This window comes from Coturnix japonica, chromosome 2 (genome assembly GCF_001577835.2).
Source record: "Coturnix japonica isolate 7356 chromosome 2, Coturnix japonica 2.1, whole genome shotgun sequence".
NCBI classification, from domain to species: Eukaryota; Metazoa; Chordata; class Aves; order Galliformes; family Phasianidae; genus Coturnix; species Coturnix japonica.
Window position 1 is genome coordinate 113995767 of NC_029517.1, and position 19058 is coordinate 114014824.

At 38.9% G+C, this 19058-nt stretch overlaps 1 protein-coding gene across 2 annotated transcripts; it reads left to right on the forward strand.

Annotated features, from left to right (window-relative positions):
* Positions 1 to 1526: 1526 nt before the first annotated feature.
* CIBAR1 (CBY1 interacting BAR domain containing 1) lies at positions 1527 to 18824 on the forward strand. 2 transcript variants are annotated; one of them, XM_015855917.2, is made up of 9 exons: positions 1527 to 1690; positions 2899 to 3133; positions 4032 to 4100; positions 8478 to 8579; positions 10851 to 10856; positions 11426 to 11530; positions 12692 to 12805; positions 13737 to 13856; positions 17619 to 18824. In XM_015855917.2, the coding sequence occupies exons 1-9, from the start codon at positions 1530 to 1532 to the stop codon at positions 17691 to 17693; spliced, it is 987 nt and encodes a 328-aa protein (XP_015711403.1). In that variant the 5' UTR covers positions 1527 to 1529; the 3' UTR covers positions 17694 to 18824. The 2 variants fall into 2 exon arrangements, with proteins under 2 accessions (XP_015711403.1, XP_032298687.1); XM_032442796.1 differs by lacking the exon at positions 17619 to 18824 and adding an exon at positions 14207 to 17054.
* Positions 18825 to 19058: the final 234 nt, after the last annotated feature.

Below are 19058 nucleotides of genomic sequence, written 5' to 3' on the forward strand. Positions count from 1 at the left end.
CACTGTGAGCTAAACGCATATGTTAAAATTAATGTTATTTGACATTCAAGGTCTAAAGTGATTGCCTTTCTATGCAAATAATAGGATTGGGCAGCATAGGTGGAGGAGAAAATGGAAAACTATTGAAAATAATAATTAAATATTGTAAAAAACATTATTAAGATACAAACCATCATAGCAGAAAAGAAGCAGTCACACAAACATACACAGATCTTATCAATTACAGAGATTCCATCACAGAAATATGCACAGATGAACCTCCAGACTGATGTGGATCTGTTTGGTATTACTATGCCATATATGCAACATTAGTGAATTTAAATGAATGACTTGAGTATTCTTCTGCTATTTGACATATATGTCTAGGATAAACTCATTGATGCAAAATTCAGTCCAGTAGAAGGGTCCTACCTTATCAACGACTGCAGTGTTCTCTGAATACTACAGAACAAATTCTATCCCAACTTCTGTGCTTGAAGTTACCCCAGAATCATGTACATCATGTTTTTTTCCACCCAGCTATGACAGACAATTCTTTTGTCTCAGTGCAATTCTCTGCAGACAGCTGGAGTTTTATGCTATTTCTCAGTACAAAAGTGCAGGGAATTTACTTGAGTTCCTTTTGAGGGGAGAAGCTGCAGGGAGATTTCTCACTGAGAGCATGTTTAAACCGATACCGCAATATAAACAGACATCATCATAAACCTTGTTAGTTGCTTGTGCTCTGGAGGAATATTGGAAAACACTGTCAATTGGATATTTCAAAGCTTTCTTATCTTTAGAATTTGCCATTTGTAAGATATCATCATCTGCAGTATGTTATTCTAGAAACTTACTTAGAGGTAATAAGCAGGAAATTTGGCATTATTTTCAACATCATAATTACTTCTAAATCGTGGTACAAAAATATTTTTCCCCTCCGTGATTGATGCAGCTTGTGCTCTTGTGTGCGCTCTGATGACTCAAAATTTCAACAGGCCCTTATGACATTAAAGTAATTCTTTCCAACCTTTCATGTGCAGCTGGAGCTGCTAGGCCATACATTCTAGGCCTATCTGTAGCATCACGTTAAGTCAAATTATGTGCAAAATCTGCATATACAAATTATGTTTTTAAATGCCTACGCAAGTCACAGAATCACAGAATGACCCGGGTTGGAAGGGACCTCAAGGATCATGTAGTTCCAACCCCCCTGCCTGGCAGGGCCACCAAACATACACATTTACTAGATCAGGTTGCCCAGGGCCCGTCCAACCTGGTCTTGAACACCTCCAAGGACGGGGCATCCACAACCTCCCTGGGCAGCCTGTTCCAGGGCCTAACCACTCTCCTAGTGAAGAACTTCCCCCTAACATCCAATCAAAATCTTTCCTCTTTTAACTTAAAACCATTTCCACGTGTCCTGTACTTTAGAACTGAAGCAGATTTAGTTTGCAGTAAAATAAGCTACTTTAGTCATTACTCTTTTGTGTCTTGTTGCACTGAGAAGCGCAAGGCCACCAGTCCCCATTAACCATATCAGTAATACCATGTTAAAACTCCCCTCCCCGACCTCCTCCATCCCGTTGTGGGGCGGGGCGGGGGGCGGGCGGTTGTGGGTGTCCAAGGAGACGGAGCGCACGCCGAGCCCGCCTCCTCCCCGCCGGGCCGCCGCCGCCATGATGATGCTGGGCCGCGGGCTGGACGCCAGGTAACGGCGGGCGGGGCGGGCTCGGGGCTGGCGGGAAGGGAAAGGAGGGGTCCGGGCATCGTGGGTGTGTGGCTGAGGTTTGATTGTGGGGGTAACCGCGCTCTGTTAGGGGTCTCTGCCCGTCTTTCCCCGCTTGGCCGGGTTGGGTGAAGGCCCCGGTTCGGTCGCGGTGCCGGGGAGCGGGTCCCGGAGCCCCGCCTTGCTGCTGCTCTCGGCCGCCTTGTGGTGTGCGAGGAGCTCTGGGCTGAGTTAGAGACTTAACTCATAGTCGGGCGCTAAGTTTGCGATCGCCTCCAGGCGGTATTGAAGAACGAAGAGTTAAGAAGGGTACAAAATAAATACAAACACAAAACTTGTCGCACCCTCGTTTAAGGAAATGGTGCGTTTCGTGTCCCAAAAGCATTATCTGTAGGAGCACAGCGACATTTAAATTGCCAGAGGGCTGAGGAGCCGCGCCGGGTGCTCCCTGCTTCTAACACGAGGCCCTACCAGTGAGGTGGGAGAGGAGAGGCACACAGGGTGAAATCTTTGCTGTTCTGGTGGTTCTGTGCTCAAACATGTCCTGAAGGGCTGAATAACTTGGATTTATTTTCTCTTTTTATATATGAAAGCATGAGGTCTGCTTGGAAGCATCATTGAGGTAGCTTGCAGTGAAGCAGCTTGTTTTCTCCCCAAAGCAGTACTTTTTATTTCCTGAAGGCGTACTTTGTCTGAAGTGACTGCGTTGTTGCTCAGTCTTAAAGTACTAATTTTTTTTTCCCCACTCGTATTTCTGACTTGCCCTCTGTTGCCCGATTCCTCAACCCATCATTTGTCCATATAGATTGCAGAGTGCTGCAGGAAGCCGTGTAACCTGTCTCGTTTGAGACCTGCGGATGTTAGCGCTGTTATATCAGTAACAGTAATCCCCGAACTTTGTTTGTTAAACCGCAGTAGGAAGGCTTCTGAGAGATGACTTTTGTGATTTGGGTTTTCCCCTATCAGATCAGTAAGTACAAATCCTGTTTTATTTTGTTAATCATAAGAACGTGTTCCGCTAGAACGTTACGTTAGCATGTTACATTGTTAAGAGTAGGTCTGTGTTTAGCAGTGAAATGAGATATCCAAATTGCATATAAATGATTCACTGTGTAATTATATGGTTTCTGTGCTGTATGCGTTGTAAACATTTTTCTCCTCCTTTCTTTTTCGTCTTCCTTGGTATCTAGGGACAATCAAACGAGACAAATACAAGATGCTGTTTCAAATGTGGAAAAACATTTTGGAGAATTGTGCCAAATATTTGCTGGATATGTACGTAAAACTGCCAGACTACGAGACAAAGCAGATCTTCTAGTAAATGAAATATATGCATATGCAGCCACAGAGACACCAAACTTAAAAGTTGGACTGAAAAACTTTGCAGATGAATTTTCCAGACTTCAGGATTATCGCCAGGCAGAGGTACAAAATGAAAGCTGTACGTGTTGCGTTTGCCATCTGAACTTTGCAGTTACTTATCTGTGATTAAAGGGAAAAATATGCTCTGTAATCAGAAGAGAAACATGGAAGAAACCACTCTTAAATAAGCACAGAGCTTATTAGTGCCAGAGCAAGAGAAGCTGCCAAATCGCTCATAGTTTACTGTGCTAATAACTTTAGTGAAAACTGCGTGTAATTAATCCTGGTGAAGTCAATGAAACTGTGCATGTAAATGCTCACAAAATTCGAGATAGAGCAATTCTGTTACTGGTCTCAGATTCTGGATTATGATCTGAGATTAACGAAGCTGTGATTTTGTTTGATTGATTGATTAGTTTTGTGACTTGAGTTGTGTAGCAACGTTTTCCTTTAGCTGAATCTGTGACCAGAAGCAGTACAGAAGAGAATCTTTGACTGCCAGCCTGAGGATGCTGTCAGGGACCACTTTAGATATATGTAAGGCTGTAGTTCAGTGCTTAACATGTGTCAGTATTGCGGCACTTCTGCTGGGTGCATAAAGTGTGGTTTGTGCCACCTTTAAACCTGTGAGCAGGACTGTCACTGTTACAAAGGAATGGTAATTTATGATCCAGAAATGCCAAGATATGAGGAAAAAGAATTCATTTACTTATACTTGATCGAGACAAATTTTGGTGTATGTATTTATTCTTTCAGGAGGGCACAGAAAATTCCTACTTCTAGTGCTGTATCTTTTATGGTGTATGTAGAACTTGGTGTTTAAGAAGTAGTACAAAACGCAAAGATGTGGATAGTGTAATGGGGTTGATCGGTTGGTTCGTTTGTTTTCTAAGCTTTGTTTAATTGTTTCTGCACACTGTGCATGCAGATGATTTTAGTGGCCTCATGTTTTCTTTTGTAGGTTGACAGGCTTGAAGCCAAAGTTGTTGAACCTCTGAAAAGTTACGGCACTATAGTGAAACTGAAAAGGGTAAGTCAAACGTGCTGTCTCTCACAAAGTGCTCTGTGGGGTTCTGGCCACCTCATTGAAAAATTCTACTTTGTGATGGGGGGAATGGTTGTGATTCTTTGTGTGTGTGTGTGTGTGTGTGTGTGTGTGCGTTGCACTAACCAGTGTAACTGAAAGGTTATATAAGAATGCATCTGGATTGAAGCTATCTACATGATGGAGGAAAAATGTACTGACTTAAAGGATGGAAGCAAATATTACTTGTATGTCTGTGTATTACATAAATCTTACCTTCAGCTTGTAAACAAGTCTGTAATTGACGTGTATATCTTTATCAGAGCCCATGTGAATAGAAAAGTCAAATGGTGAATACTATTGTTTTACATACAAAAAACACCAGAAGTGTTTTTGTTGTGGTTAATCTGAGCACACTGTGGCACTGCATCTCAGACTGCAGTATTTTTCATACGTTTTTGTTCTCGCATTACTTCCATATGGTGATGAATCAAGCACAGTGTTTGCTATATTGTTCAGCTATCTCTTGGCATTATGAAGATATACCCTGCGCTCTATTGGTCCTTGGAAAGCCAGTAGACTATGGGGTCTGGATTCTAGAGTTTAATATCTAAATAGTCACAGTGAAGCACAGTTGGTAAGACCTAGAACTTGTCTGAGTATTCTGTGCGTTGTAAATACTGAAGGTGAGAGACCAGTTTCTTTGCAATGCTGTTAGCACAGACATGAGAAGACATGCAGAACACTGCACCAGTGCTTGGCACTTGGGAAGCCTTGAAGTACTGCCTTAGGGAATCCTGCACTGCCACTGACAGCCAGTACATGTTGGGTATGAACCAGCTGAAGCCAGGTCATGCCTTGGCACAACCAATGGCATTTCCTGTCATCTTTGCCGCTCAATGCTATAAAGCATTATATAATGTTTATCACAGAATCACAGAATTATCAAGGTTGGAAAAGACCTAGAAGATCATCTAGTCCAACCATTACCAATACTTCCCGGCTAAATCATATTCCTCAACACAACATCCAAACGTTTCTTGAACACTCCATGGTCGGTGACTCCACCACCTCCCTGGGCAGTGCATTCCAATGCCTAACTACCCTTTCCGAGAAGTAATACTTCCTATGTCCAGCCTGAATCTCCCCTGGCGCAGCTTAAAACCATTCCCTCTAGTTCTGTCATCGATTACACGAGAGAAGAGGCCAACCCCCAGCTCACTACAACCTCCCTTCAGGAAGTTACAGAGAGCAATGAGGTCTCCCCTGAGCCTCCTCTTCTACAGGCTGAACAATCCCAGCTCCCTTAGCCGCCCCTCATAAGGCCTGTGCTCCAGACCCCAAGATGTTTGCTACAGTGAGGAGTCCAGGAGCATTCCTCAACTGTAAATGGGATACAGCAAAATACCTTTGAACTAGGAGAGATGTTAGTAAAGATGTAGCCTACCACTTTTTTTTTTTTTTCCTGCTAATTTTTAAAGACTTTGGTTGGAACTTCACCTGGCTGGTCTTTTGTCATCTTCATTTTGTCAACAGCAGGACATTTTTTAATGATAAAATTAAGTTTGTCACCCTATACAGGGTACTAGCATAGGACCATTTCCACTGGTTAAGTAAACCTGGTATAATGTATCATTATATCACCCTTTTTTAAAAAAGGCACTTTTTATGGGATCTCTTCAAAGGTATAACAAACTACTTCTGTGCTGCATGTAAAAATACCTTGCTGTTTCCTGTGATAATAAATTCATTAAAGAGATCGAGGTCAATCAGAGTACATTCATCTTTTAACTGCTAACGTAGTAAAATTGTTTGAATGAGAGGTGTTTACGCTTTTACTATCTTGAATAGCAATTTGGAGCAGAGTTTGGCTGCCACAGTGGAAGCTGGTTTAGTAGTCTTGGCCTGGAGTGCAGCTTCAGTTTAGGATTTGTTTCTGTTTCATTGTCCTACACATCAAACTTCCTTTTCTGCTTTTTGGCAACTCTCTTCCTGGTTCCTTTTCTTTGCATAAAACAGGACATCATAAAATCAAGGTAATCTACCTGCAGAAGAAAGAACTGGTTTGCTTAAATAACTTCACAGTGACTAAAGCAGTTAACAGTACGGTGAGGAGGATCTGCTGGCTCTCTGTTGGCTGTAGCTGTACTTATGTATGGTTTGAAATGCGATGGCTGAACAGAGAGAGTTATAATATCACTTAAATTCATGAATGAACAGCTTAATATTCTGTATCTCTCCTTTTATCTCACTGGTGATTCCATTCCATTCCATCCCATTTCCACTTGGATGTAATTAAAGCATGTTTTCCAAAAACACATCCAGTCTGGGTCTGCAGACACTGGAGGAGAATGTATGGCTGTCTGTGATATTTAGTGAGTGGTTTGTTGAGGTTTGTGGTGTTATGCTTTAAATGAAAGATTTTTTCCAAATCTTTGGTGTCTGTTTTATGTTCCACTGATATTAAAGAGCTCTGTGATGCTCTATTTATTTTTTTTTTCTAGATGAAGGTATTTGGACACTAATAATAAACAGCTTTTCATTATTTTCAACAAGCTAATATTTAGAATCCTAATTATTTCACCATACTAACATTGTTCCAAGCTTTTGAATATTTATATGGCTCCTCTCCCTTTTCAGTTTTTCAACATCTCAGGTAAAATACGTATGTAACTACATACATGTACATTCAAAACATCAATGTATCACCACCACAGCATCACCAAATCTTTGTCAGTCTCTGGCTAGCACCAAAAAAACACGTATGTTTGATGGCTGTTCTTGCCACTGGGAACAGGAGTGGAGAAGGAAACAGTACTGTCAGCTCCCTTAGACACTTCCTAAACCATTGTGTGCTAGGAAAAAAAAATACTGATTTTTATAATGGTAACTAATGCTTTTGCTCCCATTCTGAAGTGTACTTAGGATGTACTTTGAGCCAAGTGTTAATTCCAACTGAGTGGTTCAAATGAACCTCGACAGTCACTGCTGGAAAAAGGGCCCAGTCCTGTTACATAGTAACACCAGACATTGAGCTGTAATTGTTAAATAACAAATGGCTGTGTTCTGTGGCAAAAATAAGTGTCTTTTTGCCTCTTTCCATACTTCTAAATTAAAATACAAGGCATCAAAAAAGCTCTTTTTTATTATTGCTCTTCTTGAAGCTGGATGACTTCCATACAGGAGAAAGCCCTTTCTAGTGGTCTTTCAGCATTAAAGGTGCTGTGACTTCCTTCTGCAAGAACAGAAGCAAAGTTAGTTTTGATAGTCTAAAGGAGTGGTTGTTTTTATTATGACAGACCAGCTCTGTCTGTGACTCTAAAGACAACGCAAAATGAAGTCATCATATACACAAAGACATATAAGTGTGCAGTAAGGACAGAAAGCAGGAAGAAACTGCATATTGTGATGCTGACTCAATTAAAAGCTTATTATTCTTATTATTGAAGAAACACGCAGTATGTCATCAGCCTTTGCTGTCTCATGGACGAGGGATTATACTGGGGGAGACTTCTTGGAAGGGCAACAGGACAATGGGAAATGGTTATAAACTGGAAGAGGGTAGATTTAGACTAGATATTAGGAAGAAATTCTGTACTGTGAGGGTGGTGAGACATTGGCACAGGTTGTTCAGTGAGGCTGTGGATGCCCCCTGCCTGGGAGCATTCAGGGCCAAGTTGGATGGGGCTGTGAGCAGCCTGGTCTAGAGGGAGGTGTCCCTGCCTACAGCAGGGGGTTGGAACTCAATGATCTTAAAGGTCCTTTCCGATCCAAACCATTCTATGATTCTGTGATCAACAAGTTTCATCTTTTCCAGCTACATCATTACTAGGATGTACTTAATTCCAAATGTAATTAAGCACTTTACTGCATATACAAATATGCAGTTAGTTTACCATTTTAGCCAGAAATTTTCTATGTCAGATTAAGCTCTTTGTAGCAGTTTTCTTCATAACTTGTATTTTGTACCTACTGCTGCCTGGTGTTTTTTGTTGTTTGGTTGCTTTTGTTTGTTGTATTTCTTACTGATTTCTTCGATGTTTTTAGTTCTAAGTGACAACTTGATTCCATTGCTGAAGTAGAATGGACTTGACTTCCTTCTGCTTTGAGATCTCAGTTTTTGACTGTCCACCATACTTTCTCCGAAAAGACATCAATTTCCTTACTTTTAAAATCGTAATGTGCATTACAGAGTTGTGCAAGGTACTAAACTCTCTTGATCCCCGTTGCCTTGTTTTTCAGGGCACCATTGAACAGGATAAGATCAGTAAAATATGATTTAGTTTAAATGTTAATGTTTTCCGGTAATCCTCGTATGACAAAAGATGTATTTCACATTTTCCTAAATCTGTTTCAACGTGTCTAAAACATCTTTATTTCCAGGATGATCTTAAAGCAACTTTAACAGCAAAGAATCGAGAAGCCAAGCAGTTATCTCAGCTGGAAAAGACACGTCAGCGGAATCCATCAGATCGACACATTATTGTATCCTGTATTTCTAGTGACTATAAGATTTTATTTTTTAATTTTCCAGGGATGAAAGTATTTAGAAAGTAAAAGAAGAATGCTTCTTAAAGGGACTATTTGGGTTATTGATTTTAGGGGGCTTGTGTTGACTTTGAATCTAAGTTAATTCACTTAAACTCGGTAATGATAAGTTATGGCATATAATCATTGCTTTGTTATCAGATCTCTTTTTGACTAAAAAAAACCACTGAAGCAGATGATGCATTTATGCAGGAGGGGTAAGCATAGTTTACATCTGAAATACTGATGGGCTTTGACAATAAGTAGACACCTTTTCTATGTCTGCAGTTTTTGCTTTCTTTTCTTTCCTGTAATTTTGGTAATTCTGCTTCCTTGTATCTAGGCAGGATCTGAATGTCCTCTAGCTGTGAGATTATGTGTGATCAGAAAAGTTGCAATTCTGAAAATTGTGATCAAGTCAGACCACCCTTCCTCTCAAGAGACCAGTGACCCTTCTCAGTATATTCCAGGGAAAAATTGAGCCTCTACTGAATTTCTATTAAAATTTTATTGTAGTTTCAAATTATGAAATTATGAGAATCTAGAAAATGATCCTAGTTTCGTTTCTTTACAGAATTTAAGTTCATTTCTATGTCCTGTTTTTCTTGCACACTGGAGTTGGATACAGGGCTGCACAATAAAACAGTGGCATTCTTTGTAGGATTTCAGAAATTAGGATCTTTCTAGCAAGTGGGGCATGGTACTGCAGAAAAGAGAAATGACCGGGATGGTCAAATGCCACCCAGGGCAACCACATACTATTTTTCTCTATGCCAAAGAATGTCTGGTTATTTCTAATGAAATCAACTAAACTAAGTGATGACTAATCAAAGTTCCTCTTGTGACACGTGGGTGTCCGCTGTGGGACTGGAACTTGAGCTGTGATGTAGAGTTCTCCTCCAGTAAGATTAAGATGGTAAATATGAACAGTAAGACATTATATCCTTGCAGGAAAGCTGTTGCCTTTTTTCTTGTCTCTTGTTCTAATTCCTATTTCATGTATGTATCGCTGGCAACTTGTTTCTTTTGTCTTTTTGCACTTCAAAATGCCCTTTCGTGGCCTGGCTTCTTGTGACACCTGTATTTTTGTACTTAAGATTTTGCCTGAAAACTTAAGTCTATTTTTGCATATGCCAAGGGCATACACAAGGGCATACCAAATCCCATGCATTTGCATTTAAAGCGATCGGCACAAAATGCCCAAGAAGTACTGGGAGCAGGAAAACATTGTGCAACTTTGTGAGGCTTCCGCACCAGAAAGAAACTCGGCACTATAAACACTCTTTGCCTTGAGAGAAAAGAACGCTGCAGTTCAATAAGTTATATGGCAGTCCTGTGATTAATTCTGGTAGGAGGTGGGTACAGTGCATTTGAATAAGTGCAGACTGAGAAGAGCTTGTTTCCTTTTGAATGTAGTGTCTTGTCCCAGTCTTTTCTACCAATGCCCCGCACAGTCTGTCATCTACTCTTTCTTTTACGGTGCTTCAGTCAGCTTCTCTACCACACTGCCCAGGTCCCAGTTAGCGATATTCAGAGCACTTGTTAGGAGAGCTTAGTTCCAACCCCTCGTGCTCTTGCCAAAGAAAGAACATCTGTTACACTTCAGTTGGGCTGGAATATGTTCAGTTACTTTTGAGGATGCGTGCAGGCCAGCTTTCAGATCTGTGAGGTTTCACCACATTCCCTGATGATAGCATGGCTGTTAGGCTCCAGCAGTGTTTCTATTCTTCTTCAACAACTGTCATATTTCTGCAGCTAACAACTTTGGCCACAGAGAGCAAAGGAATTGTACTTGTTCCAGATTTCAAACCATTTCAGAAACCATGCGAGAAGTTAAGCTTTGCAAAGAGTACCTTGTCAAATATTTTTTTTTCTATATAAACATACATCTTTAAAATCAAACCTTTTTTTTTCCTGAAATGACGTACGTAGGTTGTCTGAATTAATTTAAAAATCAAAAAGTAAATAACCCTCAGTCCAAGACAAACAGCTGTCCCGAAATACTTGATGCCTGAATTCTGTAACAAACTGTAAGAAAGCTTTAACAAACTGTAAGTAATGCCTTGTAACAGGAAGCTTCAGAAGATCTTAATAACTCCTGCCAAGTAGAGAAAAGTTGTCAAATATCTGAGGTAAATGTTCTACTACATACCACATGTGGAAGTGGAAACGGCTACTTTTATGACTATTGATTACTTTGCCATTTGTTTCCTTTACTGTTACTTCCAGTCACAGGTGAGTGTTTCAGAAGAGAAAATATCCAACTGCTGTTACGGAAACTATGCGGGTGTCTCAAGTTTGAACATCTCACTCTACAACAAAGGAAATCCCTTTCCCAAAGCTTCTGCACATATCTGGCCAGTCTATTTAAGATGGCTCAAGAAAATACATTTGATCATCATAGAAATAACTGTATTTGCATGTGTAATGGCTGCTTAGGCATAACAGCTAACTTTGACAAAGGGTGACACAGTAGTATCTGGGAAAGCACAAAATGATATTGTCTGCTCATCCACCACTCTGGCTTGCACATTTCTACCTTCTCATTTATTAGCAGCTCTACTAGCAGGTGAGTATTAAGAAAGAGGGCCAGAATAGTGAGGCTTCCCTGACTGCCTTGAGTTACTTTTATTTTTCATGTTTTGGATCAGAATCCCAACAGTATAAGAGACATCTTTATTGAAGCCACAAACCCAGTAATCTAGGTGTACTATTTTAAAAACCAGAACTTAAAGGTTTCATAGCAATTATAACAAATTTGCATCAAATATAGGACTAATTTCACCTTTGTGTTACTTTACCAGGCCGAAAGTGAACTGCAGAGAGCTTCACTGGATGCAACACGAACAACCCGGCAGCTAGAGGAAACTATTGATAATTTTGAGAAGCAGAAAATAAAGGACATAAAAGTACGTGTGCTCCCATACCTGTATGTAACACCACGCTTTGCCTTGAATAACATTTACTATATTTACTCTTCAGGAAGATTTACACCTGCATAAATACAAAACTTATGATATTGTGTATTTCATAATCTAAATATGGTGAGCTTTGTAATTTGAAAATTGGTTCATTATTCTTAGTTTCTTGGATTGAGTTTTCCTGAGTTAGATTTAGTGCCTGCGATATCTAACAGTTGCTTTAGTCAACTTCACTGGTAGCTGCATTTCCTTGTACCAACAGTGGCTGGATTAATAGCAGCAAAACAAACAGAAATAGTGAAAAGTAAATTATTTATTTATCCCTGCTAGAGTTTGTGTAGGTTACTGGAAAGCACCAAACATACAGTGACTGCAAATAATCAAAGCTTTCATCTCCCTCTTAATATCAGACATGATGTAGCTTAAGTCCTAAAGACTACAGTAATTGAAAAGTGTTTAAACTGTGAGATATAATAGTAAAATGAGATAGTTTTTATTAAGACTAAATAGGAAAGAATGATTAATAGGAATAGGGGTGGGGAGGGGAAAAAAGAAAACAACAGCATTTGATGTTACATAAAAATATTGTGTTGAGTTCTGTACATATCAACCATTACGGGATGTTTGATATATTTGTTATATATATATATAAATTTTATATATATATATTTTATAATATAAAACAAATATATCAAACATCCCTTAATGGTTGATATGTACAGAATATATAACAAAAACACATAATTGTCTGTAAATTATAGATGTGTGTAAAGTTTACCATAGATTTGTTGAGTTAAAAAAGATTCTTATCGATAAATAAATATGTCAGTGAACAGTTGCAATTGTGTTGAGAAGAAAATCATCTGAGTTTTTAGTATGTTTTATTTACTCCTTGTAACTCTTACCTTCAGTGTTGGAGTGCTTCCTCCAAATTTAGTATGAAATGATGACAGGTAAGATGACTGACCAGCCAGTATTAACATGTAATTTCTGAAAATCAGGTCTGACCACATTTGTTACAAGAACAAATTGAGGTATTGTGCAGTTATTTGTCTCATACAGATACCAAGCATAGAATTCAGTAGTTTATGGCATTTCAAATAGAAATACTTATTGCATTAAGACAACCTTGTTTTCATTTCCTTTTAGAACATATTTTCTGAATTTATAACTATTGAAATGTTATTCCATGGGAAAGCTTTAGAGATTTATACTGCTGCCTACCAAAATATCCAAAATATTGATGAAAACGAAGATTTAGAGGTAAGAGTGATTAAGGTTTGGTTTTCAATTTACTCACTACAGAAAGACAGTCTCCCACTTCAGCAGTATTTATTTCTCATACACAAAATGCAGCGTTATTCTTCTGGTTCCCAGAACTTCTTATTTACACTAAGCCCTTATCTGCATTTCTTCAATGAGCATACAGGTTTATAAGCTCAGATTGTTTAGAAGCAGAAAAGAACCACGCAGATCATCTAATGCTTCCCACAAAACAAAGACACTTTTCCAAAATTAATTGTAGTCAGAGTTTTTAAAGAACACCTCTGCACTGAAGTTTACTGCATAGATACAGAGTAAGAGAACGCTACGTTGTGTTGATCATTTAAAAACTATTTACTCCATTAAAAATTTCCACTTTCTGTTACAAGTTGTGTTATTTTCTGTCTTTCAGTTGTTTTACATGAGGCTGTATTTTGTGCTGTTCCAGTTTCAGAATTAAAATGGCATATAGCACTATTTACGTATCCTTCACGTCAGTATTTTACCTTTCATAACCAAATTTTGGAGTTCTTGTTAATTTGACAGCATATACTTTCCATGAAAATACTGACTTACCATAATTCTTGTCTTCTTTCATGTTCTGAATGAAGTCTTGCACAAATTATTCTAATATTTTTGGTATGAGGCTTAGTCCTGGCTATATGGTGATAGGAAACCATTGCACTTTTTCCTTTGCAGATTCCTTCAGATATCTCAGAACGGCTACTTTGACTACATAAATGCGCTTAAGTTTCAAGTTAAGCAGTGTTGTTACCTCAGCTAAAAGCAATCACTCCAAACTGCAGTCGATATATCTATCTAGAGCAGAGTTAATTGTGCAGTGCTGCACTTTTATTAGTGTTGAGTTTGTGACAGTTAACTTGCAAGCTGTATCCTGGCACCATTGTAACAGCTTTCTTCATCTGAACAGGTTTTTCGGAGTTCACTTTATCCACCAGACTATCAGTCTCGCTTAGACATCGTTCGTGCAAATTCAAAGTCCCCCCTGCAAAGAACTGGCTCCTTAAAATCTTCACTGAAGACAGTACAGGTAAGAAAAATCAAATGGTACATCACTGTATAAAGGGAACATCTTAAGGAAAACCTTAGCTAATGTAAATGTACATTAATCCACTACCTTTAGTCAGTTCAGGAAAGGCAAAAAGTCTGGGCATTAAGATCATATTAACTTCTAAATAATGCAGCTTCAATTTTTATTTTTTTTTTTTAAGGAAAAAATACAAAGTCAACTTTTTAAGCAAAGTTGTTTATTTTTGAAACTGCCATTTCCAATGATACCATTTCTTTTATTAACAAACTGGGGCACCTTGCAGTGCAAAGGCCTAGGACCTACTTGGAAACAGAAGTGATGCTCTTTAAGTAACATTTGCATATTCCTAGTCAGAGTTTCCAGATCCCACTGTGGATTCCCTACTGCATCCTGATTCAGATTAGTGATACCTCCTAGCAGCAAAGTAAAACTAAGACCAACACTCCGAAGCTTCAGAGCAGATGAGGTAAAGGAAGATGATAGAAATTAGTGAAAAGCTGGACCAAGTGTCACTGCTTCTGCACTGCTACCTTGCAAAAAATCTTTTACTGTTGTTTGCAGCGCTGAGCTTGTAGATATTGTCACTAAATAACTAATTTTTTTTATTGCTAAATTGGTTCTTAGTAGTGTTTCAGTTATGGACATGGCCAAATTTAAAATGTCCGCATCCCACTCTTTGGATAGCCATGCACTGGTAGTGTAACACTGGAAAGCTTTCGTAATTGCATACTCTGCATTACTCCTTCCCTGCTCTCAAAACTTAAAGTTACAGTTGAGTTACTCTTGTTGATGAAAGTGGGAGTTGTGCCATCTGAAAAGATGAAAGAAAGCCGTATTCCAGGGCATGATGACCAACTTTAAATAGGCTGCCCTTTTTCAAACAAGCAAATTTCAGGTTCAGGTTATTTCAGAAATTACGGTTAAATGGTTAAATTCCTTTTTGAAGACCAGAGAAAGCCATCAAAAATCCAAGCCACAATCCTCGAGAATTCCCTGCAATGCCATAAAACTTCATCAATGTTACAGAAGTATTTGTAACTTCAGATGGAACAGCTATATGTTTGAACTGTATTGAGAAAAACCAGAAATCAGAACATTTAGATGGTCAGAGATGGCACAGACTCTGTTTTGACCAACTTGCAAGTTTACCTTTTCTCCCCAACCTCTCCTTTGGCTATGTGTTTTAGCTTTTAATGTTCTCTTATTATTCTTATATCTGAGAGGAATAGAAAATCACTTCAACACAGAAGGTAAAATAAAGCTATCATAATCTTACGCAATGTATTCAGAGAGGAGGATCACAGCCAAAAAAAACAATTGGAATGGAATACGTTACTTAGCGCAGTCACTAGAGAGCAGTAAAGAGCCGCAGACACCCTGTTCAGTACCCTCCAACTACACTGCTCTTTTCCATTCTGCAAATACTGTTTGCATCAGCTCTTTGAATTGCACTAGGGGCTACAGTCTCTTAAAACCACCAGACACCTCACTAGCCAAACGTGCTCCTTTCAGGAACACCTTCAGGTGACTGGCGTGGTCTTTCTGTAGATTTTTCTCTCCTAAAGTTTTCACAACTGTTTGATTTCACGCATCACAGTCATCTTTGACTGACCACAAGTCTGGAATTTACGATTCAAAGTAATATAAATAGCACTAGTTTGCAGAACAACACAGACTAATGCTGTACTGAAGGGAAAAGAAGGCACTGCATATCAGGTGGGATGAACAGTGCCTATAGTAATACAGAATTTGTTTTGCAAAGAGGATAGCTCATAGCATCCTAGAATTAATTTCTGGTTCTGCAACTGGTTTTCTGTGGTTATTTCAACACTGAAAATCAGAAGTGATCCTTAAACATATAGCTAGATGTGATAGCCACTCTGTGGGCAGCAGAATATTTTAACCACTGTTACAAGTGTACACAGCAAGGTGATTAACACTGTGTGTGACTAGCAAGGAGAAAAAGCCATCATTAGCAGGAAGAGGAAAGCAGAAGCTTTTACTCAGAAATGAAATTTGAGCTCTCTTCCTTCTAGAGCATCTACATTTCTTAAGACTTAATTTTCCAAGGTTTTGTTTGTGGTTTTTTTTTAACCTATTGAAATGAAGCTACCTTAAGAGGCTCGATTTGCAGCACTCCTTTATCTCCAATTTCCTCTTTCACAGAATCAAAGAAAGCTATTTTAGGCATTTAGAACAAAGTCTGATCTAATGATTAACTCAAATTTCCTGTTACATTCAGAAATTTGGAACTGAGTATTTGTGTAAACCTAGATGGTGTATTTTGTGAGCATCAACACAACTGAGGAATTTTCTGCTTTCATTAGTTTGATAGTTTATGCACACACAAAAAGCTTCTGGTAGATAAACAGCTGTATGAAATTTCAGAAGTCACAATTTAACAACCAGCTTTTAAAATGGAGTGTTGGGAGGAAAAAAAGGAAGTTTTGTCTTCAGTACTGAAGTTTGTAAGTTTATATATACAACTGTGTGTGAGAAAACTAAGAAAGCATTAGAGCAGCAGCTGCCCTCAGAAGTGCTGAATCTAGAATCATTGTTCAGAAACATTCCAGATGACACAAACAGGTAGACAACCATCTTCATTGAGTTCAGTGTTTCTTTTCTTGGAGGACGGGGGGAACAAACATCTGCATTCTACCTTAAATTTCATGTACTCCATATTTTGAGCAGAATCTCTGAGGAATGAGATTGAACTCTCATTAGAAAAAAATAATGTGTAATGGCAGAATCTTAAATAATTCTGATGGTCAAGCACTGGGAAAAACATTCATGTGTGAATCAAGACTTCTAGTAAAGTGTCTAACTTGTCAGAAACATCATAGAGCAGCACAGTTCTGAGTTTCTCAGCTGAATGAAAAGGTTTGATGTCTTCAAGATAAGATTACTCCCTAACACTCACCTTCAGCCTGCTATCTAGGCCGCCAGCCTAGCAAAGAATTGACTTAAAAATCAGCAGCATTTAATATTAATTCAATCAAACAATCATTTTCCTTATCATATCAGAAGTCCTCCAGACAATGGGAATGTTAAGCTTTTAAGACCAATATGCTATATTTCTATTTTGTACCTGTTCTCTTTATGTTGGCATTGTGCATTTTCATAGAATCACAGAATCACAAGGTTGGAAAGAACCTATAAGATCATCTAGTCCAACTGTCCTCCCTTTACAGAAATCCCCTAAACCATATCTCCTAGCTCCCTATCCAGACACCTCTTGAACACTGCCAGTGAACCTCCACCCCTTCCCTGGGCAGGCTGTTCCAGTGCCTGACCACTCTCTGAGAAAAAAAGTTCCTTCTTATGTCCAGTCTAAACCTCATCTGATACAACTTGTGGCCATTTCCTCAGGTCCTGTTTGTTGCCTGGCAGAACAGGCCAAGCCCCTCCTCATCACAACCTCCCTTCAGGAAGTTGTAAAGTGCAATGAGGTCTCCCCTGAGCCTCCTCTTCACCAGGCTAAACAAACCCAGCTCCCTGAGCTGCTCCTCGTAAGACTTGTACTCCAGCCCCCTCACCAGCTTTGTTGCCCTTCTCTGGATGCATTTAGGGCCTCAATGTCTTTCTTGTAGTGAGCATCCCAAAACTGAACACAGTATTCAAGAAGGGGCCTCACCAGTGCTGTAATTTGCAGGACTAAGGGATAAATGCCATCAATAAAACTACCATACAAGTACTTTAAGTACCAACAGAGAAGTTTTTGTTCTATGATTTAGTCATACTTACGTTGCATTTTCATTGTAGATTTCTAGCAGTACAACAAGAAAAAATGAAGAGGAAGAAGAGGAGGAGGAAGATGAAGAGGAGGAAGAAATATAGATGAAAAGACATAACTAAACTGTTATGTCTGAGTGTCTTAATTGACTGGCAAATAGAAAATACATCTTTTTACATAAAGGCATTTGTGTTTTAATCAAGAACTTCACTGTAGTTGTATTTTTAAAAATTCCAGCAGGAGCGCGAGTTGGCACCAATGGTGTGTTCTACAGACAACAAACCATCTGTTTCAAAGAAAGGAATGTTAATTTGGTGAAAATTGGCACAGTAGCTAGAAAATGAAAAAATGAAATAGAATCCAGTATTACATTGTCCTAGATGTTCTAATAGCGTGGTCATTCATTTAAGCTTAGACAAAATCATAGAATTGTTTGGGTTCAAAAGGACCTTTAAGATCGTGTAGTTCCAGCTCCCTGCTATGGGCAGGGACACCTCCCCCTAGACCAGGCTGCTCACAGCCCCATCCAGCCTGGCCTTGAATGCTTCCAGGGAGGGGGCATTCACAGCTTCTCTGAACAACCCGTGCCAGCGTCTCACCACCCTCACAGTAAAGAATTTCTTCCTGATATCTAGTCCAAATCTACCCTCTTCCAGTTTAAAGCCATTTCCCCTTGTCCTGTTGCTGCATGCCCTAAGAGTCACCCCAGCTTTGTAGCCCCCCTGCAGGTACTAGAACACAGAGTTCAAAAAGTGCACTGAGCTGACAAGCTTATTTTCTCATTCCTGAGACTTGACTAAGACAACTTTTGATTCCTTTCCACATACAGAACAAAGCATTAACGATTACGGATCTAGCCCAGTATCTTCTTTCAATACTGTATTTCTTTTATTTAAAAGTGCCTTTGTACTGAACCTAGTTGATATTTTATATAGTTGACAATTATTATGTTAGTTGAGATTCTCTATGTATAGTTCAAATTTCATGCGCTTAAATGGTTAAGTTGCCATTTCCAGCAAAGATATAAGAAATTACATTGTGAGTGTAATTTTCAGCTTTACTATTTGCTAAATGTATAAACAGATCTTCATAAATTCTATGAAAAACGAAGATTTTTTTAATGTTTTTAAGATATTTAGCATGTGTATAAATATAGAATTTAAAACTGTAACTGGGAGAACAATTTCAAGTTAATAAACAAATAGTCCCTCAATTAAAGAAATAAACCCTTCATACTGATGTTGTCCTTTTTCACTGACATAAATTATGCAACTCACACTTAACAGAACGAGAAAGGAAGTTTTGCCAAAAACTAATGTGATAAAAATCTGAGTGAAATCTGGTTAAAAACCCAGCCAATAGTTTCACAGCACAATGATATAGTATCATAATTTTACTACTACTGACAAGGAGTGCTAATACTGACAAGGAGTGCTAATGCCCAAAAGCAAAGAAGTAGCTGGGTAATT

Bases quoted from the DNA above. Each gene is read 5' to 3' on its own strand.
- CIBAR1 (XM_015855917.2), top strand. From the start codon at position 1,530: ATGTTAAAACTCCCCTCCCCGACCTCCTCCATCCCGTTGTGGGGCGGG. The intron at 3,134-4,031 runs GTACAAAATGAA...TTTCTTTTGTAG, and splicing joins AGGATTATCGCCAGGCAGAG to GTTGACAGGCTTGAAGCCAA. The intron at 13,857-17,618 runs GTAAGAAAAATC...TTTTCATTGTAG, and splicing joins CTTCACTGAAGACAGTACAG to ATTTCTAGCAGTACAACAAG.